Below are 18,021 nucleotides of genomic sequence, written 5' to 3'. Positions count from 1 at the left end.
ATCAGCCCCTGTAACACATCGGGGTGTTTCTGCCATGGAAAAGAGTTTTTTCTCACCTGTCCTTTTAACGAGATGGTTTTTCCTACCTCATTTCTTGCCTTTCACCCTGCCTTGCCCTCACAATCACACGCTCCCTTTCCTCCTCAATGGCATCAAACCTGCGGCATCAACCCCGCTGCTGGCCAAAGAGGAACAGAAATCGGGGGAAAATGGTTTCTTCACGATATTATTTCAAGGCAGGGTTTCCTGCAGCGATGATGGGATGCTGCTCAGCACGGGACTCGCAGTCCCCTACCCTGAAATCAGAGGAGAGCTCCCAGTTGACACCTCTCTGGTCTGAAACTGGGAGGGCTGAACCCTTTCCCGGGGTGCAGGATCAGGGCAAGGCAGGGAACGTTGCATGTTTGGGGCTGGCCCTGAGCCATCCCTCCCTTCAACCCACCAGTGCAAACACCCGTTCCCCTGACCGGGGACAAGCTGTCCAGGTTCTGAGACTATTGCACACTGTAACTGGACATGATGTGCTAATGCAACGTCTTCCTTCCCCCCTCGTAAGAAATTCAGCTAGTTGCTAACAACAGCCGAGCACTGAAATACCAGCAGAGCAAGCACTCGGGGCTGCCGCACGCATGCCTTTGGCTACAGCTTTTCTTAAAAATAGCTGCGAGCAAAGAAAGGGAAAATTCAAAGGGGTTCAGTCTCCGACGCTGAGAAACAAGTGCTGAGCCCGAGCCGGGTAAATCCCTGCAGAAGCACAAGGCATTGCTCATCCCTGCTGTATCAGCCCCAGTCGAACACCGTGCCGAGAGCTGATATTGCCTTTCCTGGCAGCCACAAGGCAGGAAAAGCCACGAAGGGGTTGCAGAAATGCACAGGACCGCTGTTCCCACACTCAAGCAAGAAGCAGCAAAAATCAGCTGTTCTGCACATGACCTCGCTTGCAACGATGGGTACTGCCCAGGCAGTAAAAAAAAAAATAATTTCACTGTCCACTGGCAAAAAAAGGGCTCCCTATAGTTTTCTTTAAGTGCTTTTTCAGCTGCATTCAACTGATTCAAGCTTGAGGACCTGCTTGCTTTTGCTCAGCGCTCTGCTCTGAGCTCCCCTGTGTGCTGTCGCCATTGCACTCGGTGCAATGCAGAAACTATTTTCAGGGACAGTAAATTCTGCCTGAAGTCAACCCTCTGTCGTGTTACGTCATCAGCCTTGCTAAAAGCAATTTTTTTTTTTTAATTCCTTTTCATTTAGGAGCCCTTCAAGCAGGAGGATGAGGGTTCAAACCTAGTTTCTTTTCAGCTGCCAGATTTGTGCCCTAACTAGAGGCATTTGGTTATAATCAGGTGAGTTAAAGGTAGATGGGAAAGGAAATGGGAACGTTGCAAACACATTGCCTGACTGTGATGAATATGGGCAAGAAGGAAGGTTGAGAGCCTGGATTTAATCTCGATTCCCCAAATTAGAAGCAAAATCACTCAAGGATCCCTCCATCGTCCTCAAGGAGAGGTGGGTGCCCCCAACTGTGCTCAGGTCTTGGAGAGTCCCTGGGAAGACCCAGTAAAGCTCAAGGCCAGAGATGGGTAGGACATAAGATGGGTGTCCAGTACCCAGGACTGATGACCCCAAAGGAGCCTCCCAGGCTGATATTCTTATTTAAAATCCCAGAAAAGGCATTTCATCTGTACTTTTCGAGAATTACATTCTGTAATTGTCAAAAAAATAAATTTGGAAATAACGTTCTGAACCTGCAACAACCATCGGAGCAGGGAGGTTTCTCAACGCTGGCAGGTCTGCTCAGAAACGGGTCCAGGAGGATTGAGCAACGTCCTGTGAAAGTTCCTGACCTTACAAGACTGGTGCAAAACAAAACTCACCCCATAAATAGGCTAAATCATAAAAGATAATTGACTCCATAGGTTGCAGAGACAAATAGGGGGTTTTAAAAGTGGTTTGAGGGTAATTAGATGGCAAAAGGTTGGGGATATTCCAGTCTTGGGAATCTGATACCGGTTCTCCTTGAAATGAAATCTGGCTGCAAAATTTCACTCATGGTCCCAACAGAAAGGGTCGAAGGGTATGGATCAGTCAGAGCACCGTATTTCGGGTTTTGGCACTGGCCGTGACTCCGAGAAGCCAACATTCATGTTAGCCTGACACTGGGTTGTGCCTCCTACTCCCAGGTACTTTTAGTTACACCAGAGGAACACCTCCCCATTTGCCCTGTGATTTTTAGGGTGTGAAATTCCCCACTGAAAGTCCTGGCATTGATTTAGGGTGTAAATCCACGAGATGTCAAACTTGACTTTAGGTTACCTCGTCCGTAAGGAAGATGCCACAACCACCTGCGACAAGGCACTGATCCAGCACAAAAATCCTGCTGGTTTGAAAGAAAAGCGTGTTTACAGGTTTACTGTGTCCCAGCTGCCAGATCAGATATTACCCATCCTGCTGCTGCCAGCATAAACCTGGCATATGTTACCACAGATAAATCAGCAGAAATACAGCCATGGGCTCACACCTGAGCTAGACCTAATTTGTGCTGCAAAGCGATGCAGCAAGTTGGAGATCCAGTGGGAAGGAGCTAAAATCCCAACCCTCCTCTGAGCCCGGATTGTTACAGGAACCATTTCCATGGAGGTGCCCAATGCTTGAAGTTGGTTGTGTTCATGAAGAGCTTAATTCCCGGTCCAGTGGTGCATTTGGGGAGGTCTCCTGCCTGCAGGGCCTCAGTGATGGATATGAAACCCCCGATGGATGAGTCTCTTCAACCCATTTAAGGTGGAAGATGGTCACCCTCCGGAAATCACAGCCCGTCATTATCCCATGGACTTTGCTATTGGACTGTTTCCTAACATCTTATTAACACCCACCTTTCATTAAGAGCCTGGATCATTATCACATCATTGCAGGTTATTAAATCAAGCAACGGCAAAGGCTGTGGCCTTTCATTCGGGGGCTGACTCACCTTATGATGTAAGAAGCCCAGGCCAGTGACAACCTCAGCATTGCCATGGTGACCAAGAGGCTTCTAAAGAGTTGTAGGCAATGATGTCATGAGGCCGGACACCCGGGAGATGCTGGGGAATCTCTTCAAAGAAATGCAAGAAGCTACAATACAAAGCTCTCAGGAAGAAACCGCAGTGGTTTGTATTCCTGCTGATCAAGGAGGAGGCGGCAGCATGCACCGGAGTAACCGTAGCCTAGGAAAAAGGATATTTTTTTATCCCTGCTGTCAACCCCCGTTAATATCAGTTTGGCTCCTGATACAGAGGCTTTTGATCAAGGGGCGATAAAACGCCGTCCTACGAGGCAGCATCCCAGGAGGATCTGCACTGCCTGGGAGGCTCAGATGGAAACGTTCCCTGGGGGATGCTAAGCAGGGAAGAGGTGTTGCAGCCCCGCACAGCTCCTGCTGTGTTCGCCTCCATCCACAGCAAAGCTGTGGGTAGTATTTGGGCAGGATTTATGTCATTTTGGGTGTCTACAAGGAAAGGGTCAGCTTTGACCACTTGACCATCCATGGAGAGAAATGGGCAGTCCCAGAGCAATTCGCATGCCCTGCTGTGGATATTGATTGTAAACCAGGATGAGAAGAGTCCTGGAGGTGTTTGCGAGCACGGAGGAAGACCTCAGCGCTATCTGGGTCCAAAGCCATCCGACGCACACCTCGGTGCGCTCCAGCACGAGGTGACCCAAAACGCAATTCCTTGTTCAATCCAGAATCCCATGTAGGGAGGAAGAGTAATACTTTGATGAGGAGATGCATTTCGAAACCGCGTACGTGCAGAGGATCTTTCCACCCACACCCTTGTGAGCACGTCTGCCGTATCGACAACCTGCTTGTCCCTGCTTCCTCGCAGGGCTGGGATGATACAGGCAATGGCAGGTGATGGTTGCCCAACAGTGTCCTACGCACCTCAACTCTGGCCACGAAGAACCACTTTTCGGACCAACACCGCTCCTCGGGTTGAGCTGGTCCCTGGATCGGCCTCCCTAAGGGTTCCCCTCTCCATTCAACTGATGGAAATCACAAGGCATCAAGAGGTGAGGTCTAAATGTCCCACTTCTCCAGACTGTTGCCATGTGCTTTTAAACCTGAGACCTGTAGGGACTGCTTTTAGGAGGTCTGTGAAAGACAACCAAGAGAGAAAGCATATGGTCAATAGGTTGAAATTCAGAATAGTAAGGTCCACAACTACACTGAAAAACGCCCCAGGACCAACCAATTGAAAAGCCATTACGAGATGGCGAAGATTTCTGAATTCTCTGCACCAGGAACAAAAATGATCAAGAGATGAAAGAGTGATTGAGGCTCTGCCCTTCACACAGCAGCTATCTCAAGGAGGCTTTTTTTTTTTTTTCAGCTGCAGGAGTCAGTCTGAGTTTCCATATCTTTTGCTGGAGGTCTCTACAGTCAAAGCCTCCCCCAGGTAACCTTTCAGATCTCCAATTTCCTAACAGCTCTCCTAACCAATTTTTGGAGCCAAATCACTGGAATCAGATCACACAGATTGCTGGAATGCAGAAGTTAAATAACCAGATTTCCTTATCAGGGTTTTCTTAATTTTTTTCTGCTTATAGGGCAAAGATTTTCGCTTATCTAATTCCTATCAGATGTTTTTAATTTGTGCATTTTGTTTAATCATTTCCATGCCATGGAGACCTGACTAAGGAGGAAAAAAGAAGGCTAAAATTGTCCAAAAATATCTACAGAATTTGTTTCTTCTTTCCCCAATATTTTCCGATCAGACATGAAAAATATTAACGGGAAATTTCTCTGGAATTTTGGGGCAAGCTGAAACAATATGGGGAGCTGGCTGCCAACATATTTTCTCAAATGCATTTAAATTTTCCAACCTGCAATGACAAGCTGTTAACAGCTCCTTGGATTAAAAAAAAAAAAAGAAAATTCAGCTGAATGTTTAGATTTCTGCCCTGGAGTTTAACACAGAGTAGCAAACTGGCACTTGGGTACCTGGCAGTTTGGTAGGGATCACGAGGGAAGATGCTATGCTTCATGGGGAGTGTCCCAGTTTCCTTCCAAAACAACTGCTGTTACTTGAGCTGAGAGCCAGAGCCGTGAGGCGATGGCACAGGTGGAAGCACACGTTGGCCATTGACCACGACTTGCCCCCACTGAATACGATGGAGAAGGGGGAAAACCACTTTCATTGCATCTGCTTCGGTTTTTCTGGGAAGACCACTCATCAGGGAATCACAGCGCAAACTCTGTGCCCCAAATAGGGTTCAATTTTTCCTTCTCACTCCTTGTAAACCAAACAAATGACTCCAGCAGACATGGGCTCACCCCACACCTTCATCCCCACCATGCCCACGTGCTCCTCTGCACCGCGCCGGTGGGTCCGTGCTTCTCCGCTTGCACCTCCCCGGGCTGACGCCTGCAGCCACGGCGAGCTCCGAGCGAGGGTTTCACATTTCCCAGCCCGGCTGTTTACCCGGCACTCAGGCTGAATTAAAACAACTGCTAGAGAGCGGCTTGAGTCAACAAGAGATCTGACGGCCACCCAACTCCTGGGCAGGCTCTCCTGCCAACATCCCAATGAAAAAGAGAGCCAAGCTCAGGCTCAAGGCACGACCTTCCTTTGCTTCATGTTGTGCATTTATCACCCGGGCTTGGATAGTCCCAGGCACCTAAATGATGGGCACCTCATCCCCACTGCTGGGTGAAGGCACCTATGGTGCCTCATGGATCAGACGGACGGGTTGGGTCTCCCAATCTGTGCCTTGAGCCAACGGGAGCTACAGTCTGCATCCACCGGGGTGCCGAGACCCATGGAGGTTTGTGCAGGCAAAGCCCAGAGCCTTTCCCAAACCTGCCAGTTATACAAAAGCAAGGTCTTTCTGTAGTTGTGGCTATTGGGGATCTCACCAGCATGGGTTTGGGGTGAAGGCAAGGGTGGCCAGAGGGTCATGGTAGCTGCAGTCCCCCATATCTGCAGGACGTGCTCTGAGCACAGACGCATTGCATGTCCCCCTCCCTGTCCTGCCTTAAACACAGGTGCTCATTCCAGAGCTGACCAGGTAAATAGCCCTGGAAAATGCATCTCACGCAGGGTCCAATCCAGCCCTCCACGCCTGGAGAAGCACAGCTCCCTTGGACACGTGCAGGAGCACACGCAACTGCCTCAATCCCTGGCAGCCCGTGCCGCTGCTGCCTTCAAATGCTACTCAAAAATCTGGTCCTTTTGCATTCAGATGGAGCCAGTCATCGATGAAACGGGGTGACTAAGACTCGGTGCTGGCACATGCCAGCCTCATCCCACGTTGCCTTGTCTTGTCTTGTTTGCAGCCGGGCCATTAGCCGTCAAGGCCACCCAACCCCACCACTGCAAGCCCAGCACGGCAGAACATCCAAACCCAAGCCAGAAAAGGCAGCCATAGGGTTTCTGAAATTTGCACAGGTAAAGCCATACCCAAAGAGACCTCTTCCCAGCCTCACGTCCTCCACCAAGAAATTGCCCAAATTGCTGCCTTTGCAACAGCCATAAACCATTTAATGGTTTATTAAATTGCTCTCGTATTTACAGTACCATTGTGTTTGACTTGAGTTAGTTTCTGAGCAGCTCAGCTGCACTCAAAAATTACAAAAAGAAAAAAAGGACAGGGGAAACACAGCAGCAACCAGAGGTGATTTCATGTTTAAGAGAACCGAAGGGTTTGCTGACTGCGTTCCCCCATGTACACGCTCTTCACAGCTGGTAAGAGGTGGAAATCCATTCCCTACCTTTGGCAAATCAACCTTGGAGAAATAAATAAACACAAAAATCACTGCTGACAGGTGCCTCTTCTGTCTTGACTCGTCCTGCTCAGGTCGGCTCAACAACATGGAGATTTTGGCGACAAAGCCACTTCTGAGTCCCTCTTCCCGCCCCAAAGCCCATTTTCAGCTGTGAACAGGATCCAGCCCTCCAGCTGGGAAATGGATCCAGGCTGGGGAAAAAAACCAACCAGCTTTTTCTTTTTCTTTATTGTTTTAATTTTTTTTGCAAAGGGAGTGTTGTTTCGCGAGCACGGATCCATCCCTGGAGCACTGGTGTTGGCACAAAGCGGGGCAGCATCCCGTGGTGCCGGGGGTGGAGGGGCTTCGCTGGGCTGCCCAAGCCCAAATCACAGCCTCAGCTGTGTCCTACTGTTCCTGTTAGAAATCCCTTGCTAATAAGGAGGTTTTCTAAGAAAATCAGTGGGCAGGAGAAAAAAACAAGTCAAAACCTCAAATTTCTGCACCAGGCATGCTAGAGGCTCCTATTAGCTTCAAGGTGGGATGCTTGCCTGCATCATACCTGGGATGAAGGGACAAACTTCCTCCAAATAAATTTATATTGGTGACTAAGGAGCCTTTGTTCTCCATTTGTGTAGGATAACCCAGCAGTGCTTGTTTGCATTTTTAGGGGCAGAATAATTCAATCTCCTTGGGCCAGGCGCTTAGTCCTTGCCTTCAAGCCCACGAGCCAGACAAGCGCAGCACAACCCGTCCTTCTGCTTATCCTCCAGTGGAAGCAGCTGGAGCACCCCAGCTCCAGAGAGACCGAAACTGGGAAGTCACATCCCCCCTTTGGGCTTGTGGCCAGATCCGGGTGCAGGACAGCAGGACGCCCAATTTTTTTCCCAGTACCACTGGGAGAAAAATACCTCCCAACCCAGTGGCGTTAGCCCTGTTTGTTTACCAGGCTCAGCTCTTCTCCAGGTTTCCTGGAAATACCAGCAAAGCCCGGCAGCGCCTCAGCACCGGCGATAACTGCTCATGCCCCTTTCGCGTGTCTCCGGAGGAGGTTGCGGCTGCTGGGAGGGACGGTGGCGGTGCTGGGTGACGGCGAGGTCAGGAAAACAGAGCCCAGCAGCTTTTCCTCCCTGCGTGCACGTGAACGGAGCATGGACAGCCCGTGCTACTTCCCCGGGCCGGCACATGCGTCCCTGTCGTTCCTCTCAGGCTGCCGAGCGTGGGTTCCTGCCGGTGGACGCGTGCCAGTGGGTCGTGCACGGCCAAAAAAACCCGATAAAATAAATCCGTAAACAAGTTCCCCTCGCTGCCCCTGCAAAAGGCTCTCCCCGCGTCAGGTTGGACAAACAAACATCAGAGCTGAGTGCCAAGGCGTCAGGGAGGGGAATAAATCAGGTTGTCTGGAGGGTTGCAGCCATTTAACACCAGCCCTGCCGCGTCCCTGCCCAAATGCCGGCTGCCGAGGGCTGCCAGCCCCGCCGGGAGAGCCCGAAGCGGAGCTGGGGTTGCACAGGAACACAGCAGCACCTCCTTTTCCCGGCAGATTTGTCATCAACCCTTCCCCAGCCTGGAAGCGGCATCGTTTCTCCCCAAGCCATTTCAAAGGGAGATATTTGTCTGTCTCAGACTCCCCACCCCATCCTCGGATAACCTATTTCAGGGCTGAGCAAAGCTTTCCCCAATTTCCAACGCAAATCCCTCCGCGTGGAGTTTTAACACCCTGCTCCTACCCACATGGGTTGATTTCAAAGCTCCGCGTTGCACTACGGTAAGGTCCGGTCCAGCGATGCGCACCAAAATGTACCAACATGGGGGGACCCAGCAGGACGCTCAGGCATGGTCAGGTTTGATGCAGAGAGCGCTGGATCGGCAGATAAGAGCAGCTAAAGCCACAATCACAGCAGCTTCCAGCGTATGGCTGCACCCTCCTGTGCCTCAGTTTCCCCCGCTTCAAGTGATAAAGCTGGAAATCCTCCAATGAGGACTGAAGGACTGGGGAGAGGAGGAATAAAAAGAATCTCGGCAACCAACTATGAACAAACAGTGTGATGCCCCCAAAGAAAAAATAATAATAATGAAAAACCAAAAGGAAAGCCCAATTCTAGGATGTTTTAGCAGGAGGGTGCTATAGAAAATGCAGGAGGTTGGGTTTTCTGGCCCGGATGGTGCTGGTTCCTCAGCACCAGGGAAGGGCACATCTCACCCTGGGCCCCATGCTTTTGGGAAGAGGTTTAATCTGGGATGGGACAAGGTGGGCAACAACCAAGGAGATGTTTCCAGAATGGGGTATATGGGAGAGCACAAAATGAGAGCATTTTTGTGCTCCAGAAAGAAGAAACCTGGGGTGGAAAATGTGGGAACAGCTTTCAGTCTGAAAATGGATGTTATAAGGAGAATGATAACTGTCCTCGATAGCAAGGAAAGTTTAAGGTAGATATAGGAAAAGTTGCTTAGGTATTAGGGAAAGCCTAATAATTATTGGGAGGACAAGGAATCCTGCAGAGGAAAACACAAGGGAAATTTGAAACTACTTGTGTAGGTTTGATCTTGACTCCCAACCAAGGCCTGTTCCCCATGCCCTTTTTTTGTCAGCCTTAAAACACAGTTACGCGGGGAGGGGGGGAAGCGGGGTGCCCTGGAGAGACGTGCGTGCCTGCGTGTGCGTGTGTGCACGCACGCACCAGGCAAACAGGGATCACGCCTCGCCGGCTGCTGGTTTTGAAATCCTCCCACGTCGCTCCATGAAAAACCCGTGGTCACCTGATTTAAAGCCTTTGGAGTCATTTTACGCCGAGGTGAATTTCTCCATCATTGAGGGTGTGTTCGGGAAGGGTTCGGCACGCCAGCCGCCCTGCCGGCACGAGCTCTTGATGGCAAAGTCAGAGTTGGTGGGATGCCAGGCGGAGAAGTGGCCCGGAGGGTGTCGGTGGTGTGATCTGAGCACTGGGGGGAAGCCCAAGCCCACGCTGAGCTCCCTGCGGAGGGGTCGGACCCTTCTCCACGGTCCGAGCCCAGCCTAGCCCAGCCAGCTGGGTTTTTCCTACGTAACGTGACCGCCAAGCCCCGTCTTCAGACGGTGGAGTGGATAAAAAGCACTGGGGTCATGCCATTGCCTGTTCACTGTGTAAATACAGCATAGGAGACACCTTCTCCATCCATGCAAGAGTGAGGCAAGACACCAAGAGGAAGGTTTTCCAGCGTCCCAAGTTGCTTGGTGGGTTGCTGGCCCTGGGAAGGCAGGTTACAGGCATATCTGCCTGCTCCCAGGTTAGGAGATGAGGAGATGCTATCAGCAACTGCATCTTGACGTGGTTTCAATTCCCAGACTCGGGAAGTCTGAGAGGCTGTAACAACCCATCTCTTACCACCGACTGGTTTCTGTGGAGCGATTGGGGTGCAGAGTGGGTCCCAAAAACCCCCACTGGACCTTACAGCTCTCCCACAGGGAGCTGCACACCCTTTACAAGCCTCCTACCCCAGTCAAATTTGGGTGGTGGTCCCACCTCTGGCTGGTGGCAGCGAAGGGCATCCCACCTCCCCACCACAGCCTGGCACGTCCTCCCCTGCATCAACACCACGAGACGTGGTGGGCTTTGCTGCTTGGCTGTGCACAACCCCACGAGCACCAGCAAGAACATGACCGCTAGGCACGGTGGCTCCTTAAACCCATTAAAAACTCTCCATGAGTGATCGTAAACACTAAAGAAAGTGTAATGTCAAAGAGGCAGTGGAAAGGTCATGCTCACCACATGCTTTCTTGGAGCTGCAGGGACGTGTCGGGATGGGTGTGATGGGGGGACAGACACCTGCTCCTTTGGGTCATTTACTCGTGTTTCGTTCAAGAGGCCACCAAGGTGAAAGGGGATGAAACGAAGCCAAAAGCCAGAAGGAAAATACCCTGGCAAGAAACACTGGTGAGGGGTCAAAGCAGGACACGAGGGGGTTTCCAGCCTTCCAGGAAAGGTGTTCATTGAAGACAAGGCGATGGTTTGACTCAGGCACGAGCTGGTGAGTCAGGAGAGCCCGGGCCAGCTCTGCCGCACGTTTCCTCCCTGCCCTTTGAGCAGAAGGCTGCGAGCAGACGCCCACATCATCATCGTCACTGGGACAGCCCCCACGGGGAGCTGCAGCGGGCAGGACCCCCCCCAGGCAGCTCCCGACTCCCCATTTGGCTTCTCCGCATCAGATGCATTGCTCATCAGCGCTCGTAAATCCTCCCCGGTGCCGTTGATGGGAAGCGCTGGATAAAACGTTTTCCAGGGCTGCCAGGAAAGCACGACATCAAGGAGCGACGGGTGACGTGACCAGCAAACGCAGCAGCATGTGGATTCGTGGGGCATTGCCAGCAAGCCAGAAAGCATCCCAAAGTGACAAAATTATCCCTTTTAATACCAAAAAGCTGCAGAAAGGTAAATCTCCGCCCTTAGTTGTAATCGCTCGGCAAAAGCAGATAGTTTCCCGTCAGGGGGTGTTATAATCTGACTATCTGCACGAGTTGTGATATAAAGGAAGCGCTTGACAGAGAAGGGGACTTGCAGCAGAAATAATAACACCGGGATGTGGCACTGTCCTGCCCTTTCCCTTCATGCTCATGTGCAAAAGGCACCTCTGCTCCTGCTAACAAGAGCCTCCTTGATCACAGCAAGCAGAAATGAGACCAGAAGACGTCATAACCTCTGCTAACAGAAAGCAAAAAGGCTTAATAAAGAGCAGTATTGTTACAGCAGCCGGGCTGTCTACCCACTCCCCCCACCACGCGTCTGGAAATTGCAGTGCTTGGTAGCAGAAATCACCTCTGCAACGTCATCCCCACCAGAGCATTTCTCCTGCCAAAACAACTCCTGTTATCGGTTTCCCAGCTGTATAATAACTTCTGCTAGCTTTGGATAGGAGCTGCTCGCAGGAGATCGCTCTGATGGTCACCGGGAGAAAGGAGCCAGGGGAGGGTGGGCATCAGCAGGGCTTTGTGCAGGTCTACCAGGTGCTTTTTTTCCACCCACTGTCATGGGACGCTGCAAACCTCCGTGCAGACAAGCACCCCGTGGTGGCTGGGATGTGGTGCGTGAGGGACGTCCGACACAACATATCTGCAGCGGGGTCAGTAGATGTGACACACAGTGAGATCTCTGCAGAGCAGCTCCGTGCCCTGCAAGCATCCCCAGGGCTGGATTCGGGGGGTGATGTTATAAAGTCTCCAAGATCTCCAGACAACTTGGCTGATGGTGAGCAAATCAGTCCTTACGGAGGTAGGTGTGATGTGGGGAGGAAGGACCCTGGGAAAATTAGGGATGGTTTCTCAGATCTGCTGCTCCCCTCTGCGTGGTGGGGGCTCAGCTCCCCCAGCCCCTTGCTAGCCCTGAGGCTGGATTCATCTCAACTGCGTGCGGCCACCTTGGAGCCAAGTGTCTGGCTCTCCTTGCCGTCAGTGGCAATGGGACAGTTGCCACGGGGGCCGCTGAGCCCATCCATCAGCAAACCAGCCTCCTGGGGGTCCTGGACCCCTGGCTTACGCTGTACACCTCACTCCAGAGGGCTAAGGAAGGCAAGAGCCATCTCACCCCATATGACATATGCAAGGACACCCACCAGATTGTTCTCAACCTGGGAAGAGATGTTTAATTCAACTCATGTGTGCAGCGACCATGAGGCACAGCTTGCTTTCCCACTGCCAGCCCAGCAGGTGAAGGACAGAGTTCAGGTTTTAGCCACAGACCCCTCAGAAGCTCCCCAATCCCCGTGCTTGCGCTTTTTCCAGCATCCCTCCTTCTTCTCTTGCCTGTGCAAGCCCTGGCTGCTCCTCCAGATGCTGCACAGGATCCCAACACTGGTCCACCATGCCCATGGCTCTTCCGATCTCCACCTTGCTATGAGTTCTTGTTTATCCCGCAAAGACAGCGTGCTCAGCACAGTCGTGCAAGCTGTCTCTGCTTGGGGTTGTACCGGTGTTGCACAACCGCAGCCGATGTCCATGTCAGCAGAGCCCCTTTGCAGGAGCACGGTGTCCACCATCACCACTCCAAACCACAACCTGCATCCATCCAGGCCCACCTCTGCCACCAGCACGATCCTCCTTGCCCGTCCCAGAGAAGACCATCAACAGACAAAACCAACACCAACCACTCCAGAATCTGCCCCCTCATCAAAGACAAAAGTCCTCTTTCGTGCCCGATTCGAGCCACGCATCACCACGCAGGATCCTTTGCTCGCACCAGTCCCACAGTAACGCACCCTGATGACCAGTGATCCAAACAGCACCCAGCAGGTCCCCCATCCAACAGCTCAAAGCCAACCTACCCGTAAATAATTTTCTTTTCAGCTGGGAAGCACCTTACATCAGGCATCTGTCTTGCCCTTGCCAACTTGCTAATGGCTGTACCCATACCCTGGGGAACCAGTCACTCCCAGCATCGTGCATTCAATCCCTGCTCACTGGCTTTCAGTCTTATCTCCAGCTCCTTCCCAGCCAGCAATACCATCAGGATTTCATTTGTCCTTTAAATAAATGACAAACGTCCTGCTCTCTGGCAATATCCTGGCTGCTTATTACCTGCACGCTCCCAGGCTTCCTTGTGTCAGCCGCAGTAATTAAATCATATTTTTCAGGCGGGGCGAAGGGCATTTTAGGTGAAAGCTCCCAACACCTCCTGCCAGTAAAGCTGTAGCCACGGATGCTGCTTTGCCAGGGTAACAGCATCTCTTGGGAATCAGGACTTTTTCCAGCGTTCCCAGCTGATGCAGTGATGCTGCAAGAAATTAATTCCTGCCATAAGCTCATTCCTTCTAGCTGTCCTCGAACATCTCTGCTAGAAATACCTTTCTTTAACATCTGAAACTGCCAAAAGCCTTGAGGTCGGCTAAATGGCAACAGTTGTACAGACATGAAATGGGGATCCTGGGGCAATGCCACTGGCTACGATGCCCAGAGAGAAAGGAGGCAGAACAGAGCCAAGGCAATGAGGATTTAGCCCAGACTTGCTGGCAGAGCAGGGAAAGCGATGCCGAAGCTGCAAGCGGAGAGAAGCCGGCAGAGCTAGGGTGGAGTTTGCATTTTACTCCCCAGGATACTCCATTTCCACACGCAGGGGTGTGCAAAGACGGCTCAGGGCCTCCAAAATGCACGTCACAAAGTCTCCCTGTGCCTCAAGCTACCTGGGGTTTGCAAAGCAGCAGCCTTTAGGCAGAGCCTTCTCTTCACAGCCCACATCTGGGTGGTGGTGAGTAAGCCCTGGGGTGGGTCGCTGCTCCCAAAAGGCTCCCAAAGGAAAGGCACAGCCTCCTCACTGAGTTGGCTGGAGTCCTCATTTTCCTCTGGGAGGATCGGGCAGGCATCCTGACTCTAAATCAGACTGAGGCCACCACCTTCAGCAAGGATTTTTAATGCACCAAGTTGAACTACAGGGAAAATACCTTCATGCCCAACTCTCCTGCAAACTAAGGATATGCACAGCTCACCCTGTGCAGCTTTTGAAGGGCAGCCAGAAGACCGTGCTCTCCACAACCCCTCTGCCTGGTGGCTTATAGATGCGTCCATGGGAAGCCCAGGCAGCCCTGAGCAGTGCTCCAGGCACGGCTGGTGACATGGGGTCCCACCAACCCAACGGGATGCTCTCAGCGGGGGTCACGTCTACACAGACCGCAGCCAGGCCGTACAGAGAACCTCTACAAGCATTGCCATGGCCAAACTCGCACAGGTCTCTTCTAGTCTAAGCGAGTCTTACAGCCTCCATCTGCAAGAAGAAGGGGTCCTTGGGGGGGTCTCCAGCATGAGCTGAGCATGCACGTGCACAAGCGAGGGACAAAACCCCTCCACGCTGGCCTCTGTGCCATGTTGGACCTTCGCATGGTGGAACTGCAAGTTGACACAAGGAGCTGCTGGCAGCTGCTCTGGCATTTCAAGGTTGACCTCTAGAGGAAGTTTGCAGAGGAGGTATGGCTGCAAGGGTGACGCGATGGTTGCAGAACCGAATTCCCCATAGCAGGGTCCAAAGGACTTGCAGATTAGCTGTGCCCCAGGTATCTAGCGGGGATAGCAAGCAAGGCATGGTGCCCCGACAAATAGGTCTTCCCCAATTCAGGTGTGCTGGGCAAGACCGCATGGAAGTGCATCCTCATGACTGCAGACCCACCACGTGTCCCCAAGTGCTGGAGACCTGCCCATCGTTCTTATCACTGGAATCCCTGCTGAGGCTGCAGCGGGGCCACGCGAGCTGCCCTCCAACATGGGAATTTCCCCCCAGCTCTCCGTGCCCACCCCCAAGCGCTCAGCGCTTTTAAAGCCTGACACGCTCCGCTTTCCTCCAACCGCCCACCCCCCCAGCATCTCTTCTTCTGCTTTAAACAAATCCGTTTATCGCCTAAAATTAAATCAAGACCTGAAGTCTGTTGTGCTGTCAAGATGTGAGGGTGTGAACCACATCGCACTTCATTGAGCCTTAAAAGGCAACATAAATCTCCGTGCCTGACATCACAGGCTCCGTGAACATCACTGTGGGCAAACTGCCGCACACCCGAAAAATTCTCCCCAGAGCAAGGAGAGGTGAGAAAACCAAATCCAACCTTCTGTCCCAAATATTCATTCCCTCCCTGCTGCCCTTTCATGCCACGCCAGGCTCAGCGTGTAACATCTCCGCCACGGTACCCTCTGCCCCTGCCCCAGCACTGCCAGCCCTTGGCGTGGCACTGGGCTGACCACCGGCCCAGAGGCACCGAACCACTTCGGCAAAGCACCTGGGTTAGAGGCTGAGCAGCATCTTCTCCCCTGTGTCCTTGCACATCCCGACTTAACCCTGCCTCCCCTGGCTTTTGTGTCTCTTGGAGAAGAGTTTTTTCCCCCTCTTTCTCCTCCCAATAGAATTGCTAGGACAAGGGGCCACCGCGAGCATCCTGCTGTGTGCCCCCCCAATGCCCGCACTATGATACCCCGCCGGGATGAGGAGGAGGTGACACCAAGGGTCTCTGCTTCACAGCAGGCCAGGGAGGATGGAAAACTCATCCATCCACCTCTGGGGAAGCACAGGAGCAGCTTGACGGGGCTTTAGGACTCCTAGCTGGGTCCTTCTTGGCCCACGCTTCCAAGCCAGGGGATGGCAAGGGGGGGATTTCTGCCAGCTGCTGGGATGGAGCTTTTGGGAAAAGAGATGGTTTGGGGTGCAGACTGGAGAGCACCACGTCGTGAAAGAGAGCTGCCCGGGTTGGATACCCCTCTCAAATGTCATTTACCTCCCCGGTCTCTCCTCCCAGGCTCCCAACGGCACAACTCCGCCAGCTGAGCATCACCCGAGGACCACCACAAATGCACGCAGGTTGCCAATTCTCAGCCTGCATCTCCCAAAACATCCCCCAGCAGCATCCCCCTGCCCACAAACGTCCTGCTTCCTTCTCGTCCTCAGCCTTTGCACCACCCAGAACAGCTTATTCCCCCCAGAGCAGGGAGACACGAAGAAAAACCAGTTACCCTTTACAGGCTACATTTCTTACACTCCCCCCCCCAAACCCCCCATCCCAGCATCGTGTCCCCCCATCCTCCCCCAAAACCCCGCGGTGCGGCAAAACCGGGCACAGTCCGCTGCTCCCATCTCCCAGCCACTGCCAAAAAGCATCCCACGGGACACGGACCCCAATCCCAACCCTGGTCCCTTAGGTGTGTGTGTGTCCCCCCGTGGCCAGGAGGAGCATCCCGGGGTGCTGTATATGTGTGCCCCCCCCCCCAAAATCCAGCCCCTACCTTTGCGGAACGGCATGGAGGGGGGGCTGGAGGCAGGGCTGTGCTCGGACTCCTGGGTGCCTTGCTTTTAAATATATATATATTTCTTCTTTATTTTTATTTTCTTCCTTCCTCCTCCTTCTTCTTTTAAAAGGAAACGGACATATTTGGGCAAAGCCCGGCAGAACCCAGCGTCATCTGGAGGCAGGCACTGCAGAAAGGAGGAAGTTCTTGTAATTTCGGAGCTTTTAACCCTTCGTTTTCGGGAGGCAGCAGGGCTGGCAGAGAGGTGACAAGGAGCTGAGAGCCTTAGAAAGGAATGGGAGGTAGTGGGAACTGTTTTTTTCGTTTGGTTTGCGGTGGGTTTTTTTCCTGGTAGGACCAGTACAGAATTGAATGCAATGGATGTGGGTGGGATAACGGGGCTTTGGCCTCCTGCATCACCTCTACCAATCTTCTGAGCTCAGCAGAGCATCGATCCCATCTTCTTTGTGGTGGAACAAGGCTAAGCTGGGAAAACTCAACTGCTTCCAACACCAGGGAGGCAGAAACTCAGATCTGGCAACCTGCGTGCATTTGTGGTGGTCCTTGGGTGATGCTCAGCCGGAGGAGTTGTGCTGTTGGGAGCCTGGGAGGAGAGACCGGGGAGGTAAATGGCATTTGAGAGGGGTATCCCACCTGCGCAACTGGAGGTTCAGATCCTGCCGTGCTAACCCCCATGCTGAGGATGTGCAAATCCCCTTCTCCTGGGATCACAGCAGGGACAGCTGGTGCGGGGCTGGCATGAGACATGAGCTGAGCCTAGACTTTTGGAGCACGATCAGGTCCATGTGGCTTAATCTCTACCATTCAACCTGCAGCTCAGGTTGCAGCAGAAGGTGGAGCATTATCACCTGGGAGAGCTGTTTATTTTTACTGTAGTTCCTTTGCTGCCCTCCCTGGAGGTAGAAAGAGGCATCGGCTTGGAGCTACTTCAAGAGCAACTCCTTAAGCTACCCAGGACTGGACCCCCTGCATCCATCTTGGTGGTTAACAGTGATACCATGAGCTCTCTGCTGTGTCTTTGCTCCCTGCAGAACTGTTCCTCCTTTCTGGAGTCACCAAGACCTTCCTCAAAACATCCCTGTGCCGGTGGCCGTGGTGGTACAAAGCCTCCCTGCCCATCTACTGCAGGCTCCAGCCCCATCCAGACCACCGTGATGCTGAAAGTGAACACTCTTCAACCGCTCCAGTGCAGAGTCTGCCAGATTTGGCTTAACCCCTCTCTGGAGAAACCCGTTTAAGCCAGTGGGTGAGGAGGACTCCAAAAAAAGTGCTCCCCGGGCTCTGTTATGAGAGCTGTAATTCCAGCAGGGATGGCAGGGACATCAACATCTTTCATGGCATTGCTGCCTCTGCCCTGCTCCGGGAGGGATGGCTGCTGCATGGGGAGATGTACCTGAGCCTCAGCACTGTGTGAGGGACAAAAGCATAGAAGATTTAGTGGCATGGGCTGCTGGGCTTCCCTCCAGCAACCAGTTACAGCAGCTGGTTTCTTCCCTGCCCCTGAAGAACATGGCAGGACAGGCTGGGGCTGGGTCTC

The 18,021-nt window shown here is 52.6% G+C and overlaps 1 protein-coding gene across 1 annotated transcript in view; it reads right to left on the bottom strand.

Moving 5' to 3' along the window:
- Positions 1 to 17,011, bottom strand: part of PFKFB3 (6-phosphofructo-2-kinase/fructose-2,6-biphosphatase 3) — a 44,252-nt gene extending 27,241 nt beyond the window's left edge. Inside the window, exon 1 of the mRNA XM_069801556.1 lies at positions 16,461 to 17,011. Within this exon, the coding sequence (XP_069657657.1) occupies positions 16,461 to 16,476 (16 nt within the window). The 5' untranslated portion in view covers positions 16,477 to 17,011. The remainder of the gene's footprint in view (positions 1 to 16,460) is intronic.
- Between the last annotated feature and the right edge of the window lie 1,010 nt (positions 17,012 to 18,021).

The sequence above is a fragment of the Haliaeetus albicilla genome, chromosome 14 (genome assembly GCF_947461875.1).
Source record: "Haliaeetus albicilla chromosome 14, bHalAlb1.1, whole genome shotgun sequence".
Taxonomy (NCBI): domain Eukaryota; kingdom Metazoa; phylum Chordata; class Aves; order Accipitriformes; family Accipitridae; genus Haliaeetus; species Haliaeetus albicilla.
This window is presented reverse-complemented; position numbering and strand designations above follow the sequence as displayed.